General features: G+C 37.3%; 1 protein-coding gene across 10 annotated transcripts in view; it reads left to right on the top strand.

Moving 5' to 3' along the window:
* The window catches only part of NCKAP5 (NCK associated protein 5), a 364,594-nt gene that overhangs the window by 243,333 nt on the left and 97,378 nt on the right, over nucleotides 1–23,883 (top strand). For 9 of the 10 annotated variants that reach the window (XR_013774902.1, XM_079311233.1, XM_079311234.1 and 6 more), the window contains one exon: nucleotides 8,644–8,793. Coding sequence is in view for 9 of the 10 variants with exons in the window: in XM_079311233.1 (XP_079167359.1) it covers nucleotides 8,644–8,793 (150 nt within the window). In the remaining variant the exon portion in view is untranslated. Of the gene's footprint in view, nucleotides 1–5,607; nucleotides 5,655–8,643; nucleotides 8,794–23,883 lie in introns of those variants that run through there. The other variant, XM_079311236.1, reaches the window with a different exon arrangement.

Here is a 23,883-nt window from a genome sequence, read left to right as displayed (position 1 = left end):
CTGTTTGTCAGAAAACAGGCTGTTCTTTCCTTCCCACAATCATGAAGTCCCAATATTTTTTGTGTTGGAAGGGACCTTAAAGCCCATTTCATTCCAACCCCTTCCACTGTATCAGGCTGTTCCAAGACCTGTCCAACCTGGCCTTGGCTACATCTCCAAACAAAGAACTGCCAAATTAAAGAGGAAGCAAAACAAGGATGTCCTGTATCTACACAAGAATTATCTACATATTTGCATGATCTTTCATTATATCCAGTCACCCACAGTTTTTTCCTGGCTCTGACCACCTTTCTTGCCATCAGAGGTTTGGTCTGAGGCTGTGATGCCAGTCCTTGAAGCTCTAAGTTTGCAGAAGGATAAATGAGGTCTCCAGATCTAGATCTGGATTTTCACAGTGTACAGGTGCCATCATACTTCCACTTTAATCCATCACACATCCTTGGATATCTACAGTATCAAGAGGCAAAGATTGACTTATTTCATGGAACTATAATGTATTATACTGACTGTAATTCTAGTTTACATTTCCCTCTTCTATATAGTGTTTCTATCTTGTGCTGCATCTTTCATCTGTTTCTAACTTTGGGAATGAATCCACAAAAGTCATCCATTGCCTGAACAGGAATGTTTCACTTTCCCCAAACAAATTAACTTATATATATGATCAAGTGTATTGCTCTTCCCTTACTTCCCCATCTCCATAAAAGATACTGTTCATTCTGAATTTTTACGTCATTTCCTTGATATTTTCAAACCAGCAGAAAGCAATGCTAGTTTTAACTTCTAAAAGGTTGAAAAAAATCTAAAGTTTTGTTTATTTTCTGAGGCAAAAAAAAAAGGGGGAGGGGGGAGATTATGCTGAATTCACAATCATTCTGCCTTTGAAAATTATTTTAACAAAGGAACTCACTTAGCAGTACACCAGTAAATTTAGTTTGGAAAGAGAGTGCTCTTCTGATCAGGAAAAGTTAAGGTAGTTAATCTGAATTACAATAATGTATTTGAAAAGTTGAGGTTTTTATCTAATCTTGAATGATTGTTCCTGTATTTTATTTTTGCATGAAGATGAATTGTGATCTTCTTTCAGAAGTTTTCCTGATAAGGCTGGGAGACATGAAACCATTCCCTAGCACTTACAAAAAAATCACTTCGTGATGGAATAATACACCAGTGCTTTTTCTTCCTAATCCCACAGGTAACTTCTCAGGTCAGCTTCTGCAATTGTGCTTATGGTGAGAACTAGTCAGTTAATACACTGATTTCATTCCAAAATACTATGGAAAGAAAATTGGCTTATTTCTAGCAACTTAAATCCAGAGTATTTTTTTTTTTGCCTTAATTGCTCTTACATAAAATTTAATGAATTTGAATTTCAGAGTAGTTTGGCTTATTTCTACTTCTGTCAAAGGAAGGGATTTTAATACAGTAACTTTAGCCAAGTTACTATAATACATACAAACCCCTTCACAAAAGTTTAAATGCTACATACAGATTTCCTGGAAGGAAAGATTATTACTTTGAGTACGGTGCTATAATGAACCAATTTTGAAGAGAATACCTCCATGAGAAATCACACTGAATATTACTCTCCTTATATACATATATGAGGAAGGAGCAGCTTCTTAGAGCAGTTGTTTTTTCCTGCTGGTAACTTTTCTGATCAGTGTAGCTGAGGCTTTTCCTTTTGAGAAGGAAGCAGGACACAGTGAGCTCCTGGGCACTGCCCTGCCATGCAGTGCCTGACACTGGCCTGGCCAGTGGCCAGTGTGTGGTTCTGTGCTCTGGTAACCACAATATCCACTCACTCACCTCCCCTTGCTGCTCTGAGGAGTGCACTCCATCCTCAAGAGCACTCTGAAGGTTTCCTGCTCTCTTCTTTCCAGCTGAACTTTTTTTCAGGAGAAATATATGTTTTTGATGCACGGAACAGCCAATAAAAGCATCATTGGGAAATTTATTAATGCTACTGCAGAGCTGTTCAGCAGGGATGATAGCTTGTACTGGTGAGGAGTGTTGTGAGTGGAGAATAATGTGGAGTGCATTTAGATTGATACAGGGGTGGAGGGAAGCACATATCAGAAACAGAAATTATGTACTTGGGGCTCTTATCCATCACGAGTGTTTAATCTGGGGAACGCTGCTGCTCGCTCTGCTCACTTTGTCAGTGAAATCCAGAGATGGAAAAGAAGAATCTAATATGTTTTTCTGACAAGGGTAATGTTAAATCATGAACAATTTGGGATGTTTCTGTAAACTTTTGTGATATGTTGAGTTCCTTTGTTTTCCTTCAATTTTGGTCAGCTTGTTCTGAACAAAAGCTGTTAGCTAAACATAAATATATTATTATTGCACTTACTGATGTGCTGTCTAAAGCAAAGTTATATTTTAGTCTTTCCTTCCACTGGGAGAAAAGAAAGCAAGAGAAAGCAGCTGAAAACATAGATAAAAGCAAGGAAGGTAAAGCAGAAGTCATATTTGCAGCCCTGTACTCAATGATAATTTCAACAGAAAATAATTTTAGTTGCATGTAACTTTATATATATATATTACAACTTGTTTGCTCAATTATGATTTGGTTTGTGAATTCTTTTTTAGTCCTGGGTTATTGTGTTTAATTGGATTCACATTAAGAAATAAAGAAAAATTTTATTTTAAAAGTTGCACATGGTAAATACATATTCAGATCACAGAGAAGTCAGTGGCTACTCCTGTACTGAGAATTGTGCAGGACTCAGTTACTTCACATTAGACTTAACATCTGTGTCTTTTACACATCTCAGATTTTGCTAAATGAAATTGGTTATGAAATATATCAAAAGATACTGCAAATTTTCAAAGGCTATATTTAGGAAAAAGAGGTCATGGTAGAGAAAGAGGAGCAAGGTGACACTGGAAAACAAATTTAAACTTACTGGAATGTTAAGTTTGTAGTGCTTAGAGCAATTTCTGCCTTTTTTCAGCTTGTGCAGTCAGACTGAGCTGTTTGTGCATAGCTTGAGGCTGTTTTTTTTAATGAAAGTACAAATAAACTCTCAACTACAGTTTTTATCTTCATCAACAGTCTAGAAATTCTCATTTCATAGTGTTCACAGTGAATAGTGTTGAACACTAGGAGGTCTGCACTGGAAAAGACATCCTCTAAGAATGCATCAAGATTGTAGAATGGTCTTGCAAGGAAAAAAACATTCACAATTTATAAATAAATAAACCACACTGGTGTGTTTTGACTGCAGCTGGCAACCAAGCCCCACTGCAGCAGGATGTGCAGAAGAGAATCAGGAGGGTAAAATGAGACAGCTCAAGGGTTGTGGAAATAATAGTTTAGTAATTGAAATGTTATAACAAAACAACAACAAATTGTAATGGAGAGGAAAATAACAAAGAGAAATAAACCCCAAGAAAGAGAAGTGATGCAAATGCAAACAAGTGCTCAGTCCCCACTGGCTGATGTCCAGCCAGTCCCTGAGCAGGGACCCTGCTCTGTACTGCTGAGCAGGCTGCCATATGCTCTGGGGCAACCCTTGGGTCACTTGGGGTCAGCTGTCCCTGCTGTGCCCCCTCCCAGCTCCCTGTGCCCCCAGCCCTCCCTGGTGGGGACAGGAGCACAAAAGGCTCTGGGTCCATGCAGGCACTGCTCAGCAGGAATGAAATATCTTGGTGCTGTCAACACTGTTTGCAGCACAAATCCAAAACACATAGCAGCTACTGTGAGGAAAAATAACTCTTCCCCAGCCAAAAGCAGTGCAAACATAAACAATTCTGTGTATGGATCTGTAAATTGCAGTTTGAGTTTGGAGGAAGAGTCTGGCTGGATTATAGGAAGAGTGTTAGAAGTGTAGGTAGTGCACCCAGATCACCACATTCAAGAACTGAAATCTAAGATTACTGTGAATAATTTATTTAGAAGGTCCTGTGGAAGCTCTGGACAGACCACAGAAAGCACAAAATGTTTTGAGGTGCTGAGTTATCAGCACAGTTTGGGTTCCACAGAGACTGGATTCTTGGATGCCTGTTACCTCTGCCTCTCTATAAGAACAATTAATTGCTATATTGTGAATATTTTTCATTTTTTTCCTCAGTTAAGTGGTTATGAGCAATCTCAAGCACTGTTTAATTATATATCCTACATATATTTTATTTTTGGTTGATTAATGTGTGATTAAAGTGGTTTTGGAAAATTGCAGGCATGACTCTCAGAAGAATTTGAATTTGTTACTATTGTAAAACCTTTGTCTCAAATTTCAGAAGTTGAAGAATTAAAATAATTCAGAAAAGAAGATCCCACTCAGGCATCACGATCTGACACCCAAAATTCAAATAGAGATCCTTTGTATCTGGGGGATCCTTACAGCATTGCATCTGAAAAACTTCACTTCTCTGAAAGACTTGTGTTTATCACATAAAATGATCTTTAGCATCTAAGCAAAAATATAATCTCTAATTATTTCTTATCACTTTCCAGATAAGCAATTCATGTCATCCTTATTGGACAAAACAGCATTTCAAAGGTGTTGATCTTTTTTAATTCTTAGTTGGTTCAATCAGATTTTTGTCACATGTCCTTGTGAAAGAGTGCTTGTTTGTATTCAGTGCTCCAGATCCCAGATCCAGGTATATCAGAATTAGATTATGCTGTCAAAATTGTAGAATAATCTTTGCCAGCTACTTTTTTTTTTTTTTTTCTTTGTGTCTTCTAACATTTACTCTTCTTAGTTTGAAATTTTACAGCTGCAAATTGAAATATTTTGAAGTGAACTCTCATTTTTCCTCTCCTTTTCCATGTGTGTATGTGTGGTGTCATTCCTAGAAAGAAAAAAGGGCAAAGGACTGACAACTGATGGTACTACCAAACTTCTAAAGGAATGTAATTTCTGAAATAATGGTTAAGAAATAACTGGCTAAGTGTCCCTTGGACACTTTTCTCATCCCTGAAAAGGTGACAGTTCTTAGAGGAAAGACATTCCAATGACTAATTGTTAGGGTTAGCAGCCTTTTGCCTTCCTTGGGATGAAGAAAGAGGTAATTTCTGAAATAGGAAGTCTGTACTCTTATCTTTTGAAAGCTTCTCTATGATCTTTTCTATCACTGTAGTTACTCCCTCTTTATCAACAGTGAAAACACTTTCTTGTTCAGTGTTCTGAAAGGTGGTGAAAGAGAGAAGTGAGAAAATTTGATTTACATTCCATAGATTCCAGTAAATTATCATTTGCAATTTCAGGTGGATTTCCTGCTTTTTTAATTTATTGTTCTTACTTTATTTATTGCTGGACAGAGGGAATATTATACTGCTCTTTCCTAGGTCAGCTAACTGAAATCCAGCTTTCTGATAAGTCAGTCAGGCCAGTGCATTGTGCAGCTTCATAGATCAATGTCTTCAGTGATTTATATCTTTTCATTGATCCTGCAGAGCTTGCCATCCCTGGGCTGCAGGGACTTTCCCCATCCCCTCTTTTCTATTGGCCACAGGGCCCATGGTGTTTCATCAAAGGGTTCATCTTCAGTGGACTGCTTGTTTGATTTATGGACCAATCTGAATACTTAGAAATCATGGTCAGGGCAGGATGTCATTTACGATTTGCAAAATACTGGTGGTTTCAGGAGAGCAATGACAGTTTAAACCAGCCTGAGAACCTTACACAATGTGGGACTCAGCTGTTAGTTTCTCCTTAATTTCTGTGGGAACGGGTCTACAGTGAACAGCATAATCCTAGTTTCAGTAAGATTTGAATTTTTAATATTTTTATTGTCTTGTTGTTGACACAGAGCATTAGAGAAGTAGATGAGCCTTTACTGCAGAATTCTCATCAGGCTGCTGTGTTTGCATTCTCTCATGGTACAGGCATGTATCCTAAACTCCTGGGTCTGAGGAGACCAACAGCTAAGTTATTGCTGTTTTTCTTTCTTTTTTTCTTTTTTTTTCTTCTTTCTTTCTTTTTTTTTTTTTTTTTTTTTTTTTTTTTTTTTTTTAATAGCTGTTTTACTTCCAGAACAGCATTTCCATCTGTTACCTCTTCCCAGAAATTAAACTGCACTGATCAGTAGGACAGCAGTTACTCTGCTTTGCTGGACTTTGGACCTGGGGAATATTTTGCCTATGACCGTGCAATATGTGGGGCATGAGCAGAGACTGCTCAGGAGTGGCAAAAGATGCTCTTTATTTGAGATAAGACAAGAAGTGTAGGACTCCAGGGAAAAAGGAGTAAGCTGCTTTAATCCATTTCTTGACGCCTTCAGCACTCTCACTCCAGAGCCCTCTGTAGGATTTGACCAGCATCCCAGAGGAGATGCACATTTCCTCTCTGCCCCTTCCTTCCTCCCCCAGCACTCAGCTGCCTTTGAGTAACAGATTTTGTACACTCAAGAGGTTGCTGTCATTCCAAAAGCCTTTTTCATCCTCGTCTTTAGGGACTTGACTTTTAGCACAAAAGGGAGCTTTACAAATAAATGCTCTCTGGAGTGTGGATTTCCCTCTCTACCCTCAGTGGACATCACCCAGGTGGAACTGGTGCATGTGATGGGGCAGCATGGCATGTCTAAGCACAGTTTCTAAACTTAGAAAAGTTTTCCTCTGTCCTGCAATTTTTCCTTGGCTGAAATGCTGAAATTAATTTATTATTGCTCAGTAGTAAACTGCTTTTGGAACTATGTGAGCTGTGCTTGAACACTCAGGCAGGGGTAAAAGCAGAAAGTGTCATGAGGTATTCAAGGGCACGTCATACTAAAACAGGATGTGTTTTCCTGATTATGCCACTAGTGTGCAAAGCTCATCTAATTCTGTAATCAGAAGATGAACAAATTACTTTTTTATGTGGCTGGGATTTACTCTGTGAGAAGCTGCATTACTCTACTTTCTGTAATGAAATGTCATAACTTGTGCTTTCTTCTGCCTGTCCTTTGAAATTGCTGCCCTGAGCTTGTGCAGAACAGGTGATCCTGTGCATATGTTTATGTTTTCCTCTGTTGTTAGCAACATCCAATTCATGTCACATTCCCTCCTAAAAATAATAGTTTGTATTTGACTTGCATCAGAGGTATACCTTTGTCATTTCTTTCCCCTGAATTCACTGAAGTGTTTTATCTCAATGCACTCCTCAGGGCAACTTGAAGCACAAATGGTTTAATGGCTCTTTTACAGATACTTGATTGTTGCACCAGTGAGTAGCAAGCACAAAAAAAACAAAGCCCAAGCACTATATTTATGGTTCCTTTGTGATCAGGGTAGCAGTATTGTTGGAAACCTGATGCAATGGCTCTTTGACATCTGTGTTTTGGGGCTCAGAAGGAGATCTTTGCTTCATGGTTTGTGTAAGGGTGTTCAGTAATTAAGCCCATTTCATATAACACTAATTCTTGATTAGTTTTAACATAGTAATAGTCAATTTCTAAGCTAGTTAATATTTTAAAAAGACTTTGTTGTGAATGTAATCCAGACTGCTGATTTTTAATTTGGTTACCTATATGGGATTTAGTTAAGAGAATTAACTGTCAAACATCTTTGCACAGTTATTCAAGCTGGATCAGTTCTTCATGAAAATGCACACTTTTATGCTTTGACAGAGTGCATGTTGTACAGTAGTTATGGAGAAAGCATTTCAATTATGGGATAACTCAAAGATCATGAATGTCTGAGCTTTTGTACATAATTATCAGAAGCACATGAAGAAGACTAAATGCTCATTGAAGGAATTTTCTAGATTGGTTTTGACACCCAGTATTTAATGTTGATTTACCTCACATTTTCCATTCTCAATCTGCTCATGAGTTGTCAGACTGCATCTGCTCATGCAATTAGAGAAGGTGGTTTGCAAGGTAGAGCTGTCCCTCCTGTGCTGTGCTCTGCTCATGGTTCACTCTCCACATCTGTGGACTGCTCTTCTTTCCCCTTCTGCTTGCCTTGTCATTTTGGGCAATGTTTTACATTGCCTGCTTGTAGCCTTGGTTTTTTCTTTGTCCATCTCATTCCCTCTGTGGACAGAGAGCTTGGACAGATAATTGTTGGGGTTAGCAGGATTCACTGTTCAATCCTATAATTTCTACAGACCTCTGGTAAAACTCAGCAGCAACTGTGCACTCAGCAGCTGCAGCTGATAACAGCTCAGGGTGGCTGACTAGAAATAGACTGGGGCACTTCTGAAAGTTTTGTCAGTCTCATTCTCTCCAGTTATAAGCTAGAGCATATCTTAAATCAGTATTCATCTGGTAGCTTGATTCTCAGCCCATTATTTAATAACTCATATTAGCTGTAGATGGAGAAAGGTGAAATACATTGGGCATGGACACAAGTTAGATTTTCCTCAATAAACTGCTTTATCTCTCAGTGGCAAAATGCTACCATTGAAAGCTGATATGTTCAATGTTCATTGCAACTTTTAAAGATGAAAATGGAAGTTATTAAAGAAATTATGAGTTCTGTTTTTGAAAATCTGAAGTAGATGTAACAATCAGGTTGTGGATACATTTGTGGAATTGGCATAGCAAGTATCACAAACCCTTCATGACTCCACTTATTTGGTACTTTAATCATGTCACTGGGGACTTCAGCTGGGTTTTTTTTCATTCATATACAGGGGAGAATTGGAGATATTTGCATAGTTAACTGCCTTTGCACATGTGAGTAATGACATTTTTGAAAAATCATTTCAGGAAAAGCTGTCAGAAGACAGTAGGAGATGTAAAGAAGGCATGGAAAAAATTCACACTCTGGCAGATGAAGATTCAAGAAGTGAAAGCAGCAGCACTGAGGAGGAGAAGGAAAAAACAAAACTGCTCTTGGAGCGTTTGAAAGCTCTGGAGGTAAGGAGCACAATAGTTTCATACATAAAAGTCCTTCCTCCTGCCTCATTCATTTATTGGCACTGAATCACCCTGTAGTATTAATCTAATCTTGCACAGTTCACCTGATTTCATGTTATGGGTTATTTTTTTTAGAATTCGTTTACCAAGGATGAACAAGAAGCTTAGAACCACTAAAAAGGTCCTTTTCTAATGCTGAGCATCACATATCTTTAAAAGGAACTTAATACATTATTTTAATTCCTTTGAGACCATTTAATAAGAAAAATTGGTTTTACTCGTTTTGTTTCAATTATTAATATTGCAAGACTAATATAGGTGGTTTAACAACTGTCATAAAACTAGTTTTGCTCCAGTGTAGTTTATTGCTCAATTTTTAATTGCTGGACTGCTTGCTTGAGAGAGCTCAGGCCTTTTTACTGCTGGACTGTGGAAAATCTATTTCCTTGTAGACCTCACAGAGAACTGCACACTCTACATTTTGAGTGCATTTCTGGAAAATTAGGATCTGCAAAATAGTGCATCTTGTGGTAGCTTCTAGCTAGAGGAAAACTTTCAAAGTTTTCTTAGGCAGCCATGGACAAGGTGCAGTTAAAACTTTAACCACAATATACATGAATTTATACTATGTTACATGATAGATGCATGGGCTTCAATGTCTATGAAAAAATAAAACTGCATATTTAAATCTAATTTTTAGCTACTACAAAGTAATATTTTTCACCTTTGTGTTGTTTCCTCCCTTCTCTTCTGTTCAAGCATCTATGTAACATTGCAGGTATGGGTAAATGAATGCCTTAGAATGATCTGAGTGACATTTTGCCTGTGTAAGGTGTTGGTAGACTGTAGATTTATTACTGGCCCTATACATTTTTGTTTAAGTGTGAAGGTACTTTTATATGATAATTTTTGAGTTGAGTTGTACTCTGATAGAGGACTCTGATTGAGGACTTTGTTAAAAGTAAAATGTGAACAGTTACAATCAATCCTGTTTGGATCTAAATACAGAATCTGAAATCTCAAAGGTGTAGGCAGACTCTGCAATTTTCCTTTAAGGCTTAGACTGTAAGATAAACACATGTAATATTAAATAACTCTAATTTTGCCCTGGGGAGAAGAAACACATGCTACTAAGTTTTTAAGACAGTAAAACCCTAACAAAAGATACAGTTTAATATAGTCTTTCTTTATCTGTTGATGGAGAATGATTGTAGGCTCCTTGTGGTTTTTATTTCCAAAATATGCATGATTTCTGTTTGGTTTGCCTCATTCTCCATCAGTCTGCATGACATTTGCAGTTCTTTATGTCCTCACTTGGTAGGGAGTTGTTCAGTAATGTCACAGCTTTTATCATTTGTGGCAAATTGCCCAGATATGGAATGTGGCACTGAGGACAGGCAGGACCTGGCTCAGGAAGGGCAGTGGAGAACTCTCCTCACTGGTGCTGGTGTTGTGCAGTGGCTTGTTCAAAACCACAAATTAAAGAATGCCAAGAGTTGAGGATTAATCTACATAAGTAGTGTAAGGAGCTATCAAAGTAAAAAGATGAACTCCAGGGCCAACATTAATTGTGATCCAGTATAATCAAAACAAAGTGCTGTTAACTGTGTGTTGCCTAACATTATGTATTTTTGCTGTGTTTTTCTCTTGAAGAATATAAATTGTAGTGTCAAGGTTTCTTATGGTTTATTAATGAAGAGACTTTTTAAAAAGTTACATGAAATTAGCTGTTCTAAATCTTTACTACTTTCAGACTAATTATTCTAAATATTGTATTAGTCTCTCTAGAAAGGAGCAAAAAATTACTGTTTGTTAGTTTTTTGTGCTGTGGGTGTCAGGATCTTTAATCTTACTTTACATGATTAGATGTTACTGAATTAATCAGATCAGAAAGGCTAATAAAGTGCTTGCTAGAGTTGGTCCTCCATCTGTGCCCTCTAGAATCTGAACACTGCCAATAAACAGAAACTGTTAAAGGTAACAGTCAGAGTGTGACCTAATCCATTATACCTATTGATATAATTTCATTTATATCATCACTAGTAGGAAAGTTTTGATATTTCTTCCTATTTTGTTTGTTACTCAGCTGTAGCATAAGGCAGGCATTGTTAGGGCATTGTTGAATTATTTCATCCTCTTCCTCCTCAGCTGTGTTCATTGTCCTGTTGCTTGGGTGAGCTTCTCTTAGAGTCTCTGCAGGGACACATGTATTATAAATTTACATTTATACACATGTATATAAGTACTTGTGTATAAATGGAAATCTAAGGAAATCTAAGAATGACAAAAGGGGCAAGGCTTTATTTTCACAGAAAACTTCCTTTAAATGGTTTCTGTATCCTGGAGGTTGTATTTAAAATGTCTTCTTTTTTTTTGCTGTCAATTCTATTGCCAAATAAATTTCAGTAATACCTTTCATGTTTTATTAACTACTGTTTATCCTAGAAATTTTCTCACTCAATACAAATCAGTATAATAAAGTATCTTTGCAGTCAGCCCAAGTGAAAGCTATCATATACTTGATAAGAGATATCTACACACATTCTCCCATTGCTCCTTTTGCCTATAATTTTTTTTTACATCCTTTATCATTTACAGCAAATTCTATTTTCACTCTTCTGACTGATAAATACCATACATTTCTAATCAAATGAAACAGATGACAAATAAAAAATGGTTCACACCATCTTGTGTCCTATTTGACATAGCTGAAATTAATTGTGATTTCCTGGATATCAAAATTTCTTTGTGCCTTCAGCATTTTTAGTTGGCTGCTCTTGAAATGCCATTTAATTTACTTCAGTAGTTATGATCAAATGCCTTCTAGCTCTCACAAAGAAAAAAATCATTCTCTGATATCTTCTCTGTGTATTTGGAGTCCTGCAAAAAATAGCATTTTAATGAAATATGGTGAATAGCATATGAACTCCATGATGGAATTTCCTTTTTTTAATTCTGCTTTCTTCACCAAAAGAATTGAATTTTTTTTTAATTGTAGCCAGAAATATACAAAAAGTATAATTTACTCTGGACATGCATCAACCCCCATACAGCAATTCCAGATTTTTTTCACCATTTTCACAATTACAGTAAAACAATAATGTTATATTTCCAAAGTCACATACATACAAGTTAGAGATTTTTCACAAAGCCTTAATTTGCTCTCCTGGGTATGTTAGGTGTTATATGGATTTTCATTTCAAGATTGTCTGCTATTTCTTTTTTCCAGCAAGAACAATTTACACATTTACAGTCCACAGAGGGAAGCTTTAAAAATAATCTATATTAGACAAACCATGTCTGTAAAGGCCTTAAGAATGTCCCAAAGCTTTGTTATCCAGTATGGAGCTATGGGTTCTCTGCCCCAATTTAGCCTCAAATGACTGAAATACAAGCACCAAGCACCTGCATAATTGCAAGTGATTTAAGCTGATATACAGCATTAATGTCAGTCTTAATCTAAACATGTCTGTAAAAGCTATAGTTACTTTGATTTTAAAAATTTAATCAATGATAAATACTGTGTCAGCTTTGAAGGCTTATTAAAGTCTGTCATTTGTACAGACATTTATGCAGGGAGGGTAATTCAGTATGAATTAACCATGTCTGAGTCTATGAAATGTTCCAGCTCTTTTGGATGTCCTTCTTTGCAACTTGCTCAGAAAGTATTTGCTTTGGCATCTCAGGAAGTGCCTGGGACAGTGCACAGCTAACACCTTGTAAAAACCACAGTATTTGCATTCAAAATAAAATAAACATTGGCAACAAAGAGGAGGTTCCAGAGGAGGTTCCTCTGGTTTGCTGAGTTTCCTCTTCCCCAGCTGCAATGGACACGAATTCTTTTGGCCACAAAAATACTGATTGAGGGCTGCCCCCAACCTTGCATTTTTCAGCAAACCACTGGGGTAGCATTAGATTGTAACCTTGAAGTTATTGAATGAAAAGCCTAATTCATGTGTGAAAATCTCATTGCTTGTGGGTGAGTGAGGCTCAAAGACAGTTTCAGCACACGAAGCTGCAGTGGAAGCAGTGTCTGCTGGGGTACAATCATGAAACCACTCTGATTTTAATTAAAGAATTTTGCCCCCTTCCCCTTTGCAGCTTCTCATAGAAAGATGTGTTTTGTTTTAATAAATTGAGCTTTGGGAGAAAAGTCACTCAGGATAATAAGCTAAATGTTCAAATATATTAGAGGAGTAATTTCCCTTGTATCATCACCATTAAACAAATGAGGAAGTATGTCAAGTATTTCCCATATTATGTTTTTACTACTCTGCAGAGGAAGAAAGACCTGATAGCAATGAACTATGAACTATAAAAAAGAAATATGAGAAGGGTACATAATTTCTCTGGGTAGATTGAGAAGATAACTTTGGGATGCTGCTGGTTTTAATTTTGCTCTTTATTTTCTCCACTTTATTTTAATGATTTTCCATGTACAGCAATGTAAAATGGTAAGAAATCTAATAATTGGGGTTTTTTTCCATGGAAAGAAACGCACCATATGCAGAGGCAAAGAGCCCAAGTTTCTGAAAATATCTGTGAGGAAAGACTTCTTGTTTATTGAAAGTCAGCTGATTCACTGGTGTATAGAAAATGTGAATCACTTGACTTAGATGCATAGAAAAATCATGAAGCTTTTATGTATTTTGTAGCAACATTCCCATGTGTTTAATCTGATTCAGCCAGAAGCTCTTCTTAGCCCAATGCCTTGGCCATCCACATAACTAGATTCATTATGCTGATTTGTCACCACAGACCAACCTACTTAATTCTAATTATTGGATTATTTTACTTTTAAGTCTTTGCAGTAGGATACTCTTATAATTAGTTTTCTGAGCTGTGCCTAAGATCTCTTTTGTTTTTTATAGAGAGGGATCAGACAAGGTGGAAAGTCTTATTTCCAAACTTACACAGTGGCTGATAATGAATCAGCAGAGAATTGCATCACTGGTTTCAAAAATAGCCCAGTTTATTCCAGCTCTTTCCAGATAATAATATTGGCAAACTGTTTCAGCTTTCCAATAACTGAGTAAATTTTAAATTAAAACTGAACAAGTACATCAAGCTGAATGTTTTCTATAACCTGTTGATGCTGGAGCTCATCCACTGTGGGTCCTCAGTGGCTCAGTTGGTTTTTGGGAAACAAATCTCATGGCTGCTGCCTGTTTCTCCTTGCCTTTGTGCCTGGGGTGCTTTGGGGTGCTTTCCTCCTGCTGTCTGCCCTCCCCTGCTCCAGCTGGAGTCTCAAAAGCACCTCCTTCCCAGGTGTTGGTACCCCTCTGCCAGATCACATCTTCCACCCTGGCTTTTCCAGCCATCCCACGAGGGGGTGAAGCTCCAGAGCTGGCACAGAGTTACCTGTTGGGATGTTACTGGAAATTATGTCTTCATATGGATGAGGACTAATAGAAACCTCTCCTGGGCAGATAGTTCTGTTCAGTTAGTATGTGGTGAGTATTTAAAAGAGGATTTATTTATTGCAGACATGTAAAATATTTATATTTCTATTTTTCTCTCTCCTTTTATTTTTTCTTCCCTAAGCCAGTTGAAATTCATTGTAATTTCTCTTTTGGCATAGAAAAATCAAGATGACCTGGTAGGGATATGAATTTACAACAGGGGTGTTGAAAATAGCTGTGTCCACTGGATGTAAGAAGAGCTGTTCAGATTTACTCTGTCATTGCTGTAACCATTTCCTGCTATCATCAGAGACAGACTTCTGATCCACTGCTCACCAAACATCTCCTAAAATGGGAGAGGGCCTTGATAAAAATAACTTTACACTAAGGCACTGTCTCCATTGTCCAAGAGGTACAGAGAAGGCCAATGCTTATCTGCATTTTTCTCACTATTTAGTTCAATGAAAACTTAAAATGCTTTCTAAAATCAACCGTGGTGCCTTTTGGGAATTTTAGTCTGAGTTACAAACAGTATTATATTCTTTTCTGATTGAGGCTAAGGGAAGATAAAAGAATATCAAATTGCATCTCCTATGGCACACCATGGCAGTGGTTCAGAAGTTAAATGTTTTAAATGTTTTGGGTCACAACATACAAAACTTCTGGATTTTTAGCACATGTTGAAAAGGTAAAAACTTCCAGATCAGCTCTCTGTTGAGTACTCTGAGATACCCACTAAGCAGTAATATACTGAAATAAGCTAATTCAACCAAGTGCTCAACAGAGTGTGCTTTAACCCTTATTCCTGTTCTGTCATGTCTTAAAACAGCATTTAATTGTTTTAAGTGTGTCACTGTGTCATACCCCATCAAGTACTCATGAATTTTGCTGTGTATCAGAATTTTTCTCCTCAATTTTTTCCTGCTCATGCAGGAAACAGGTTTTAATGAAAGTTACTTTCTGGTTTCATCACACACATCAGTGTATCCCAGTGAGGCACAAGGCACACAGGAAAGGAGTGAGTAACTTGTGCTCTTCCTCATTTCTTCCTTCTCAAGGCAGAAATAAAGGATATAAGATGCTCTTTTCCAGGAGAGTGAATCCAGTATCTTGCAGGTGGGAGAAAATGCAATATATGCATATGTCATATATGCAATTTTTTCCTTCACATCAATATTTTAGTCAGGGTACTATTTAGCATATCCTTTAGTTCACCTACCTTTAGTTCCTAAGTTTTGGTGCATGCAGTTGTAAAAATTTATAGATATACTATACAATCCTCAAAAAAATATATTCAGATCTGGAAATTTTATTAAAAAAATAAGAGCATAGATAAGCATTTAATGCTCATTTTACCACAACCAAATGAAGTTACATCTATTTTTTGTAAAAAGCAGCTTATAAATTAATTTTTTCTGGGATTTTCTGAGTTCCAGTCCAATGGCTCTTTTCTTACAGCTGTCTACCACAGAGAAAGCTCTGTGGTATTTAGCTGGCTGACATAACAACAGTCTTTAAATAGTTCAGAGTATTGAATATGGCCACAAGAATAATGATTTGGTACCAGAAGGATCTGAGGAATAGGTGTAGTCGGTGAAGAAAGGGCAAGTCACAGAAGTCAAGGAAAATCATCTCAGTTTTATTAAACCTGTCAGATTTTCTCTATTGTAATGAATGTTAACTGTATTCTGCACACAGTCCTTGCTAGGCTGAAGTGAAGGAATCTATTTCTGTCTGCCTTTTATAATCTAATGGCAGTTTTCCAGTGCCCTTCTTTCCAAGAGTGGTGCCTTCCTGCAGATAACCAGCAGTTAATGTAACTCCCCTTTTTCAGCAACCAGGCGTGTGGTAATTGAGAATCCTCTCTCCCCGTGCACTGGAATGAGATTTTCCACACAGTGTTATAGATCTAGGTGCCTGTGTTTATCCCCACACATCCATCACTGCACAGAGTGAGGCTCAGGAGTTTTTTAAGCAGTTTCTCTCAGCTGTGCTCTCTGGGCCTGGCTCTGCACAAACCCTTTCTGTGAGTCTGCTCATTACTCACAGTGGCACTTGCTTCAGAGGAAAGTTTCTATGTGACAGAGAATTTTACTCATGGCATATATTTTTAATTTGCATGCTAATGCATGCAATTTGGCTGACAGTAATGACAGTTCTACAGTTCATAAACTAAATAAATAGTTGCACTTAATTTCAAATTGATATTATTTTTAAAATGCTAGTATTCTATGGATGTTCTCCACTGGCTGCATAGGAAATCCCAATTAATTTACTTCAGCTGTTGGAACTCTTTACTTACAACATAGTAAAAGAATTTCTTTTAATTTCTCCTTGCTAACCTTGAAAATGCTGAAACAGTATTGATGTCTTGCCATGATACACTTTTTCTTAATTTAGTAGTGATTTCTTTTTTGTTCATCTTGTAAAAATACAGCATTGGAGATTATAGAGGGGGCTCTGGGCAGATATATTGACACTCAGACACTAAAATTATGGGCACTGTGCTGAATTCTAGCCTGTAAGGGTTGGCTCTTGTGTTGGGAAATGCTCAACTACACATGTGAAATTTGTATGGTTAACATACTCTTGAAATTGGGTATTCACTGGCTTTATTATGCAGATAACTTGATACTCCACAGCTGAAAATACCCAAACAATTATTTTTAAGTCTGCTTAATCTGTCATGGTGACAAGCACAGATTTTAAGATTACTTCTAAATATATAGAGAGGATAGATAAATCAAATGTGGAATGGTCCATTATGCATGAAACTGATTTTTGCTGATGGTTCTGTTGATACCTGATTATCACTAAGTAAGTGTTAAATTCCAGTGTATAGTCAAAAAAGGTACACATGGATGCATTATAGCCAAATGTGCATGGATGTGGATAGCTACATGCACATTTCAGTGTACACTTGTCTGTTTCAGAAGCTGTTGAATGTCAAGGAGAGTTTTGTTTATTCATAAAAACAATCATTTTTAAATTTGTTTTTTGTTTTTATTATATATTTTCACATATTGCCCACCCCTTCCAGTTAAGTTGCCTTTTCCCATATGGGGTCAGATCCTCCATTTTTTTCACCTTAGGCTGAGCACCATTCCTCTGCTTCCCACATGGAACAAACAGGAATGTGCAGCTCTCACCTTCCCCCCGGGCAGGAGCTGCCCTGGCCCTGCTGGGCTCTGGCCCCTGATTCTGTGCAGGTGATGAGCTCACCTTGCCTGGCAGGGCTCCCCAGCTCCAGCTGGGATCCACAGGCACATGATGCCATCTAGAGGGCAGAGCTTCTTCCCTTCCTGCAGGAGCACCTGGGATCCCTGCTGCATTCCCTCTCCTGTGCAGGCACTGCTCAGTCATCCTGGTGATTCATGGGCTTCCTCTTCTGGGTAGTGTGTCCTCACACAAGGCCAAGACTTGGAAATTATTTGGAGCTGCTCAGGTGGTGATTACAGCTGTTTCTCTTTAATAAGCCTGCAGGTTTCTTTCTTGTCTTCAGTCAAATGGTCTGTTCCTCCAGAAAACCCCTTCTGATTTTAAGTGTTCTTCAGAAAAAAAAGTTATTTTAAATAAAGGGCACAAGTAAAATTTGCATTTTTTATTCATCTTTTCATTAAACTTTAGGTACTTATACATTGCCCACTTTGCTTGACAAAATCCTCTGTAAAGTTATTGAAGCAACAGTTTCAGATCAGCTGGGAATGTGAGACTGCTGTGTGTTTAAACAGAAGTTAAAGTATTTTCTTCTACTCTGTCCTGCTGCAAGACTTGTTCAGCATTTCTCTTAGCAGTTAATGATGATCTGGAAATGAGTGGAGGCTTCTCAGTGAGGAGGTCATGGGGCTGAAACAGCTGAAGTTTCTCCTTAACTTCCTCCAGTAGCTCCTCCTTTTTCATCTTTTGAACCTCATGGAGTTTTATTATTCAGACCTTAGACATGTCAGAGAAAAGTCTGTTGCATCCTCCTTAGTAATTTCCTTCAGTCCTATTTGATGTCATTATAGTTTAGGTTCTGTTACAAATAATGGCCATTATAATATTCTTTTTATTAAATAACAGTGAGTGTTCTTTCTGTAACACTAAGTCTGATCTGTATCTCATAAAAAGGATTTTGTTAGGTATTGTAGTGTCTCCCCAGCACTGTGCAGAGATTACTGTTACACATATACATGCATAAATTTGATTCAGTTAAGGTAGGAGGTGTGAAACAGAGAAAAAGGCTCTGTTGCAAGCTTTATAAACAGCATCCTCTTTTTATGTAATGCCCTGCCATGCAAAGTAGTTCAGGTGGCAGAAGCAGTGTAGCTGCTTCCATTTGAGCTAATGAGCTCTTCTTGAGAACCAGAGTATTGGCCCCAGTAGAACAAAGCACAGCCTGAGCCAGATTTAGCAGATCTTTGCAGATAGTGTTGACATAACTTCACTTTTAAGGAAACAGTTTTGCCTCCTCCTCTTGCAGTGGCATATTATAGGTTTCTTTCCATTCCAGTGATGGTCGTCTTTATATTCTTATTCTCAAATATTTTGCCCTTTGCAGTGACCCTAGAGTGACTATTCAAAATTTTACCCATTTAGGGGAGTAAAAATAGGTATTCTTAGTTCATTGTAGAAAAGAACTTTGCTAGTATTAAGCAAAAGCTGTATTTTTCACAGAGACATTGAATAGAAATAAGAGATGAGAATTTCTCCTCTTTTTGAGCAAGTGATTTGCCTCATTGGTGACATCTGCCAGGCAGGAATATTTCCAAATTGCAGGCCAATCTGACAGAGCAGTAATGTGATCAGCTCCAGGTATATGTGACATTGCACAGTATTTCATACATTGATTTATTTTGCTTCTATTCTCTGCATTTTCCCTTTAGGCCAATTGATTAATCACTGATCCTACTCTTGAATGGGAGCTTGGAATAAATAACAGCAGCATTTCCTCATCTTTGATACTGATGTTTTTATATTTAGCTATCGAATTTAGACATTGAAGGTGGGTGCAGTTCCAGTGGCTGCACTTGAGCTGTTTAATTACTTGTGATGTGAATTTGGCTCATTCTGCAGATCAGGGCTGGGCTGCTGTGCTTTTCACACCTGAGCTTCTTACTGGGGCACCACTGAATCCCATCAACTTTGACCTAAAGTATGTGCCATATGAGACTGATTTTTCAGCCAAACCTGTTTTTTTTAAGAACTTCGGATTTGCCACATTCTCCCAAAGTTGTGGTCTAAGGCATTTCTTGGACCTCCTAGAACATACAAGTGTATGTATGAAGAACAAAATATGAGACAAATTTTACATGCTGAAGAGCAAAGTTAAGTTAATTGAGAAAGAGTTTAATATAATACAGTAGTACTTAATAATATATAATTACATTAGAATTTGCTTTCCATCTAGCTGGCTTGAATGTATATTTTTCTGTACAGGATTTTATTTTCTTTTTCATAATGTACAAAACTAAAAAATATGCAAGAAGAAAAATTCCTCTGGCACATCTCTTGTTTGCAGGAAAAAGTTCCCAACAGGCCTCTCATTTATTTTGATATTGTGGGATACATTTTTCTCCTGGCAGTTGACTTCCTTAGGGTTTCCCCATTAATGTTGGAAGATATCCTGTTGTAATTGTGTGTCTGCCTTGGGAGTAGTGCAACAGGAGCAGATCCTCAGACTTGTGCTGTGGACATTTTGGGGAGTCACTCAGACTCCAGGTAAGCCCAGCAGCAGCTGGAATTCCTCTTCCCATCTCCTGTAAGAGAAACCCAGTCCCAGCTGTAGCCTGGTCAGTGTGATGATGAGAAAAATCACTGGAGACAAGGACACTCACAGCTCATCCAAGCTCAAAAGCCACTGTGGATGCACCTGAAGTCAGCTCAGCAGGAGACTTTTCCTAGAACTAGTTAGGATCACAGTCAGATGCTGCCACATCAGTTTCCACAGCATCCTTATCCCATCTTTTCTAACTGAGCACAGTCTGCACAGGGCAGAAACAACAAAAAAACCCCTCTAATCTTCTGAATCTCAAAAGACAGAGTTTGTTTGAGGCCTGGGTTGTTGTTCTTCTGGGCCAAATACAATTACTCTGCAAATTCACTCTAAAAGATTAAAAACTGCATAAATCAGAACTTTCAATTTAGCAAATGTCAGGGCAGAAGCCATGTGTTGCTGTGGAGCAAGGAGCATTGCCCATTTCTTGCTGTGTGCCTGTAAGAACAAAAGAGAAAAACGTTCAGAGCTCTCAGGAGAAACAGGGTGATGTTTGCAAATAGAGTTTCATTTCAGCTAGCAAGAAATGAGCAGTAATTTTGTGATTCAGTTGTTAGGAGCTGGCTAGTGGCTACAAAACAATTGCTGCCCATTATGTGGCATTTGTTGCTCTCCATAACACAGCACCAGTAGCTGTCCTGCTGCACCTGAGCTGGGAGGGACAGAAATCACTGAGGCCATCAGGAGGAGCTCATCTGGAAATACCTGGGGAGGTTGAATTATGGGTGGCTTCTGATGAAGAGAGTGGAATTGCAGGAAACATTGCCTTCAGGAATAACTCAGTGCTCCCATGTAGTTAAAACAGAAAAACTTGTTATAAATTTATGTTGTGAGCTGTGAAACAGGCGACATTAATAGCTTATTGTGGTGGAAAGCTTTTAACTTGTCTTTAAAGGAGCAGAGTAAAAGGATTCAGCAGAGGAGGAGGAATAGAATATATTTTATATTTTATTATGTTTAAAAATACTTTGTGGCAGTATCAATTACATCATCACATAATTTTTAAATCTATTGCATAGTGCAACAAAGAAAAGTCATTCTTTTGCTCGGAATTCAAATTAAAGAAAGCTCAAGGGTCATTTCTTAAAGTGGAAAACTAGTTGTATATTTTAATTTTTCCATTTCAGAAAAACTCATACATGTTTCTTTGGAAAAGGAAAAAACAATATTATTTTCCCAGTTGCATAACAGAACTGGTATGGATTTCCCATCACCCCACCAGCGAATGTGACATTCAATTGTATGGAATCAGTGTTTTCCAGACTGTCAGTTTAAATAATTTTGTTTCATAATTACTTTTGTTTGAACTAAATGAAGGAACTTAGGATAAATAATTAGGAAGAAATATTTTTTGATAAATATTCAGCATCCACTTTCTCTGAAGTCAGAGCAAAACATCTGTTGTTTTACCTTCCAGTGAGATCCAAAATAATCTGGTGTGGGATACTTGTGCTGTAGGTTACACATTAAATGAGGGCACAAAAAGCAGGTAGGCAGTAAAGTCTGAATATTTTGTTTCTATCATCAGCCCCATGAACAAACTCAGTTGTGTAATTTCCTTGGGGGAGTGGAATGGGTGAGTGGGGAGGAGGTTGGTGTTGGTGTTCCTTGAAGATGGTTCCAAATTGAGCTCCAAATTTTTACTGTTTACTATAATTTAATAGCAGCCCTTTGGTTCAGGTGCACTGGGCAGCCTGGAAACACCAGTTACAGCATTAAAGCAATTTTTTTTGCACTCACCTGTGAAATTATATTTTATTTTCAGTCCAATGTTATTAGGAAAAAACATAGGAAAGCTACTTTAAAGCTGCTCTTGATAGATAAACTTTCTAGAAATTAAAAAAATAAAATTCTGAATATACTTAATGTAATCCTTGTCTTGCTGATACTTAATTTCAAGGTTTTCTACCAGCAAAGGCAGTTTATCCCTTGGTCTTCCTTTTTCTTATTCACTTCCCAGTGCCAAGAATAAGCAGTAGTATTTCCATATTTTCTCTGAATATCTCAGAGACAAGAGGGGGGAAATGAGAAGTGTTTTGTGCTGGGATAAAGTGGTCCAAACATTAATTTTCATACACAGATCTGAAATGCCCTATTCTTTTCAACCTCCCCATTAGATGAACCTTGAAGCTTTGAGTGCTGCTCAGGTGTGGATAATGGAATCACAGCAAGTACAAAACTGTCACAGTGTCAGTGAGCTCATGGTCAAAATTGCCCAGCTTTGAAGGATAACTCATTTAGAGTAAATTCTGGAGTCCCTTATTGCTTGAAAAACTGTCTTAAAATACATGAGTTTTTCTCTAGATCTGAAATAAAAAAAAAGAAAAAAAAAAAAAAGAAAAAAAAAGAAGAATTAAAACTACCTTTTAAAAACTTCTATTTAAAGTGGTTGCCATATGTATAATTTCAGAAGGATTCAAAACCAAAATTTATCTATTTGTTTCAATGTCTCTCCTAAATTTAATAAAAGTCTTCTCCAAAATGCTTGCAAAGCAAATATTTTCTCTGAAAATAACTGCACCATAATTTTTTTATTGAGCTTCAGTGCTGGGTTTACAGATGGTTCTCAACTATTCTTTCTTAATTTCAAATAATTGCTGTTTCAAAGACTTAGACTTTCCCTTGGCAGGAAAAATTGAACCAAATAGAACTGACCAAATCTGATATGATTGGCTCCTATAGGAGTTTTCTGTTCAAAGATGCTTAGGTGTGTGTCACATACGAAATGCCATTTTGGATTAATCAAGCCCTCACCACTTGCCTTTGCCTGTCTCTGTTAATTGTAAGAATCTTTGTTTGACTTAAAATTTCAGGATCTCGGACCTTTTTTCATAAATCAGGGAGTTTTATTTCTTGGAGAGAAGAAATAGCTGCCTGTGAATATTGCATGGTAAAGCACAGTGTATCTGTCAGAGGGAAATGCTCTCAGTTCTTAAGGAGGGCAATTCCATAAGGGAAAAAAATCACTTAAAACAAGAAGGAGGGCAAAAAAGAATGGGATGGGAATCTTGGTGGGGTTTTTGGCTCTCCATGCTTGTACTTCTGTGCTTTATCAAGAGTACATGTGTTATATAGACCATATTTTTAACTTCAGGAAATTCAGTTGTATGCTGGCTGTCTCTGCTTCTTCACATCTCTTTTACTCCTCATGCTCAACAAAATTTTTATATGGGGTCATTTGGAAGAATTTTTTTGGGGAAAAAGAAGGCAACCTTCATCATTTTAATCCATTTGTACAAAGGCCTGTATTTGACAGTGCTTTCCCAATGGAAATGTTGAGAGTCTATTATTATCTCTGTAAATAGTGGTAGAATTTGCTGTTTTCTACAATTTGCATGCAGGGAAACATACAACTCCTACTATTGATATATCTGTTAGTTGTAGCCTAGGTGATTATTTGCTTGAAGGTAAGCCTGTGCTTATAATGCAGTCTGTTTTGCTAGATCTATCCCTAACCTTCTTAAAATGTCAACTCCAAACATTTCTGTGGTGTCAGAAGGGAAAATGTTGATGGTTTTAAAGGCTTGTCATTCTTAGCTACTTTAGAGTTAACAAAAAAATAAAAAAAAAAATAGTAATACTGCCATTCTTGGACTAGTTGAAAATTTCTTGCCCCAAATTCTGGATAGAGAAAAAAAAAGTATTTCACAGAGGAATTCCCAGGAATATGAGGTTTGCTTTAGTCATTTTTAGAACATTATAGAACATTTTTACTAATTTTTGAATATTTTTAGAGTCATTTTTCATCAGCAGTGTCTGAATCTCATTTGGTTCTGGTTTGTTGGATTTGGCTCCTGAGGTTTGTACATTTATCCAACATAAGTAGATTTGGAGGAATAAATTCAAGTTACACTCTGCTTTTCAAAGGGAGGCTCCCTCATTTAGGTTGGACACCCATTGTTTTTTCTTGTGTGAACTGGGAAATGCTCAGCA

This window comes from Erithacus rubecula (assembly GCF_903797595.1).
Source record: "Erithacus rubecula genome assembly, chromosome: 8".
Taxonomy (NCBI): domain Eukaryota; kingdom Metazoa; phylum Chordata; class Aves; order Passeriformes; family Muscicapidae; genus Erithacus; species Erithacus rubecula.
This window is presented reverse-complemented; position numbering and strand designations above follow the sequence as displayed.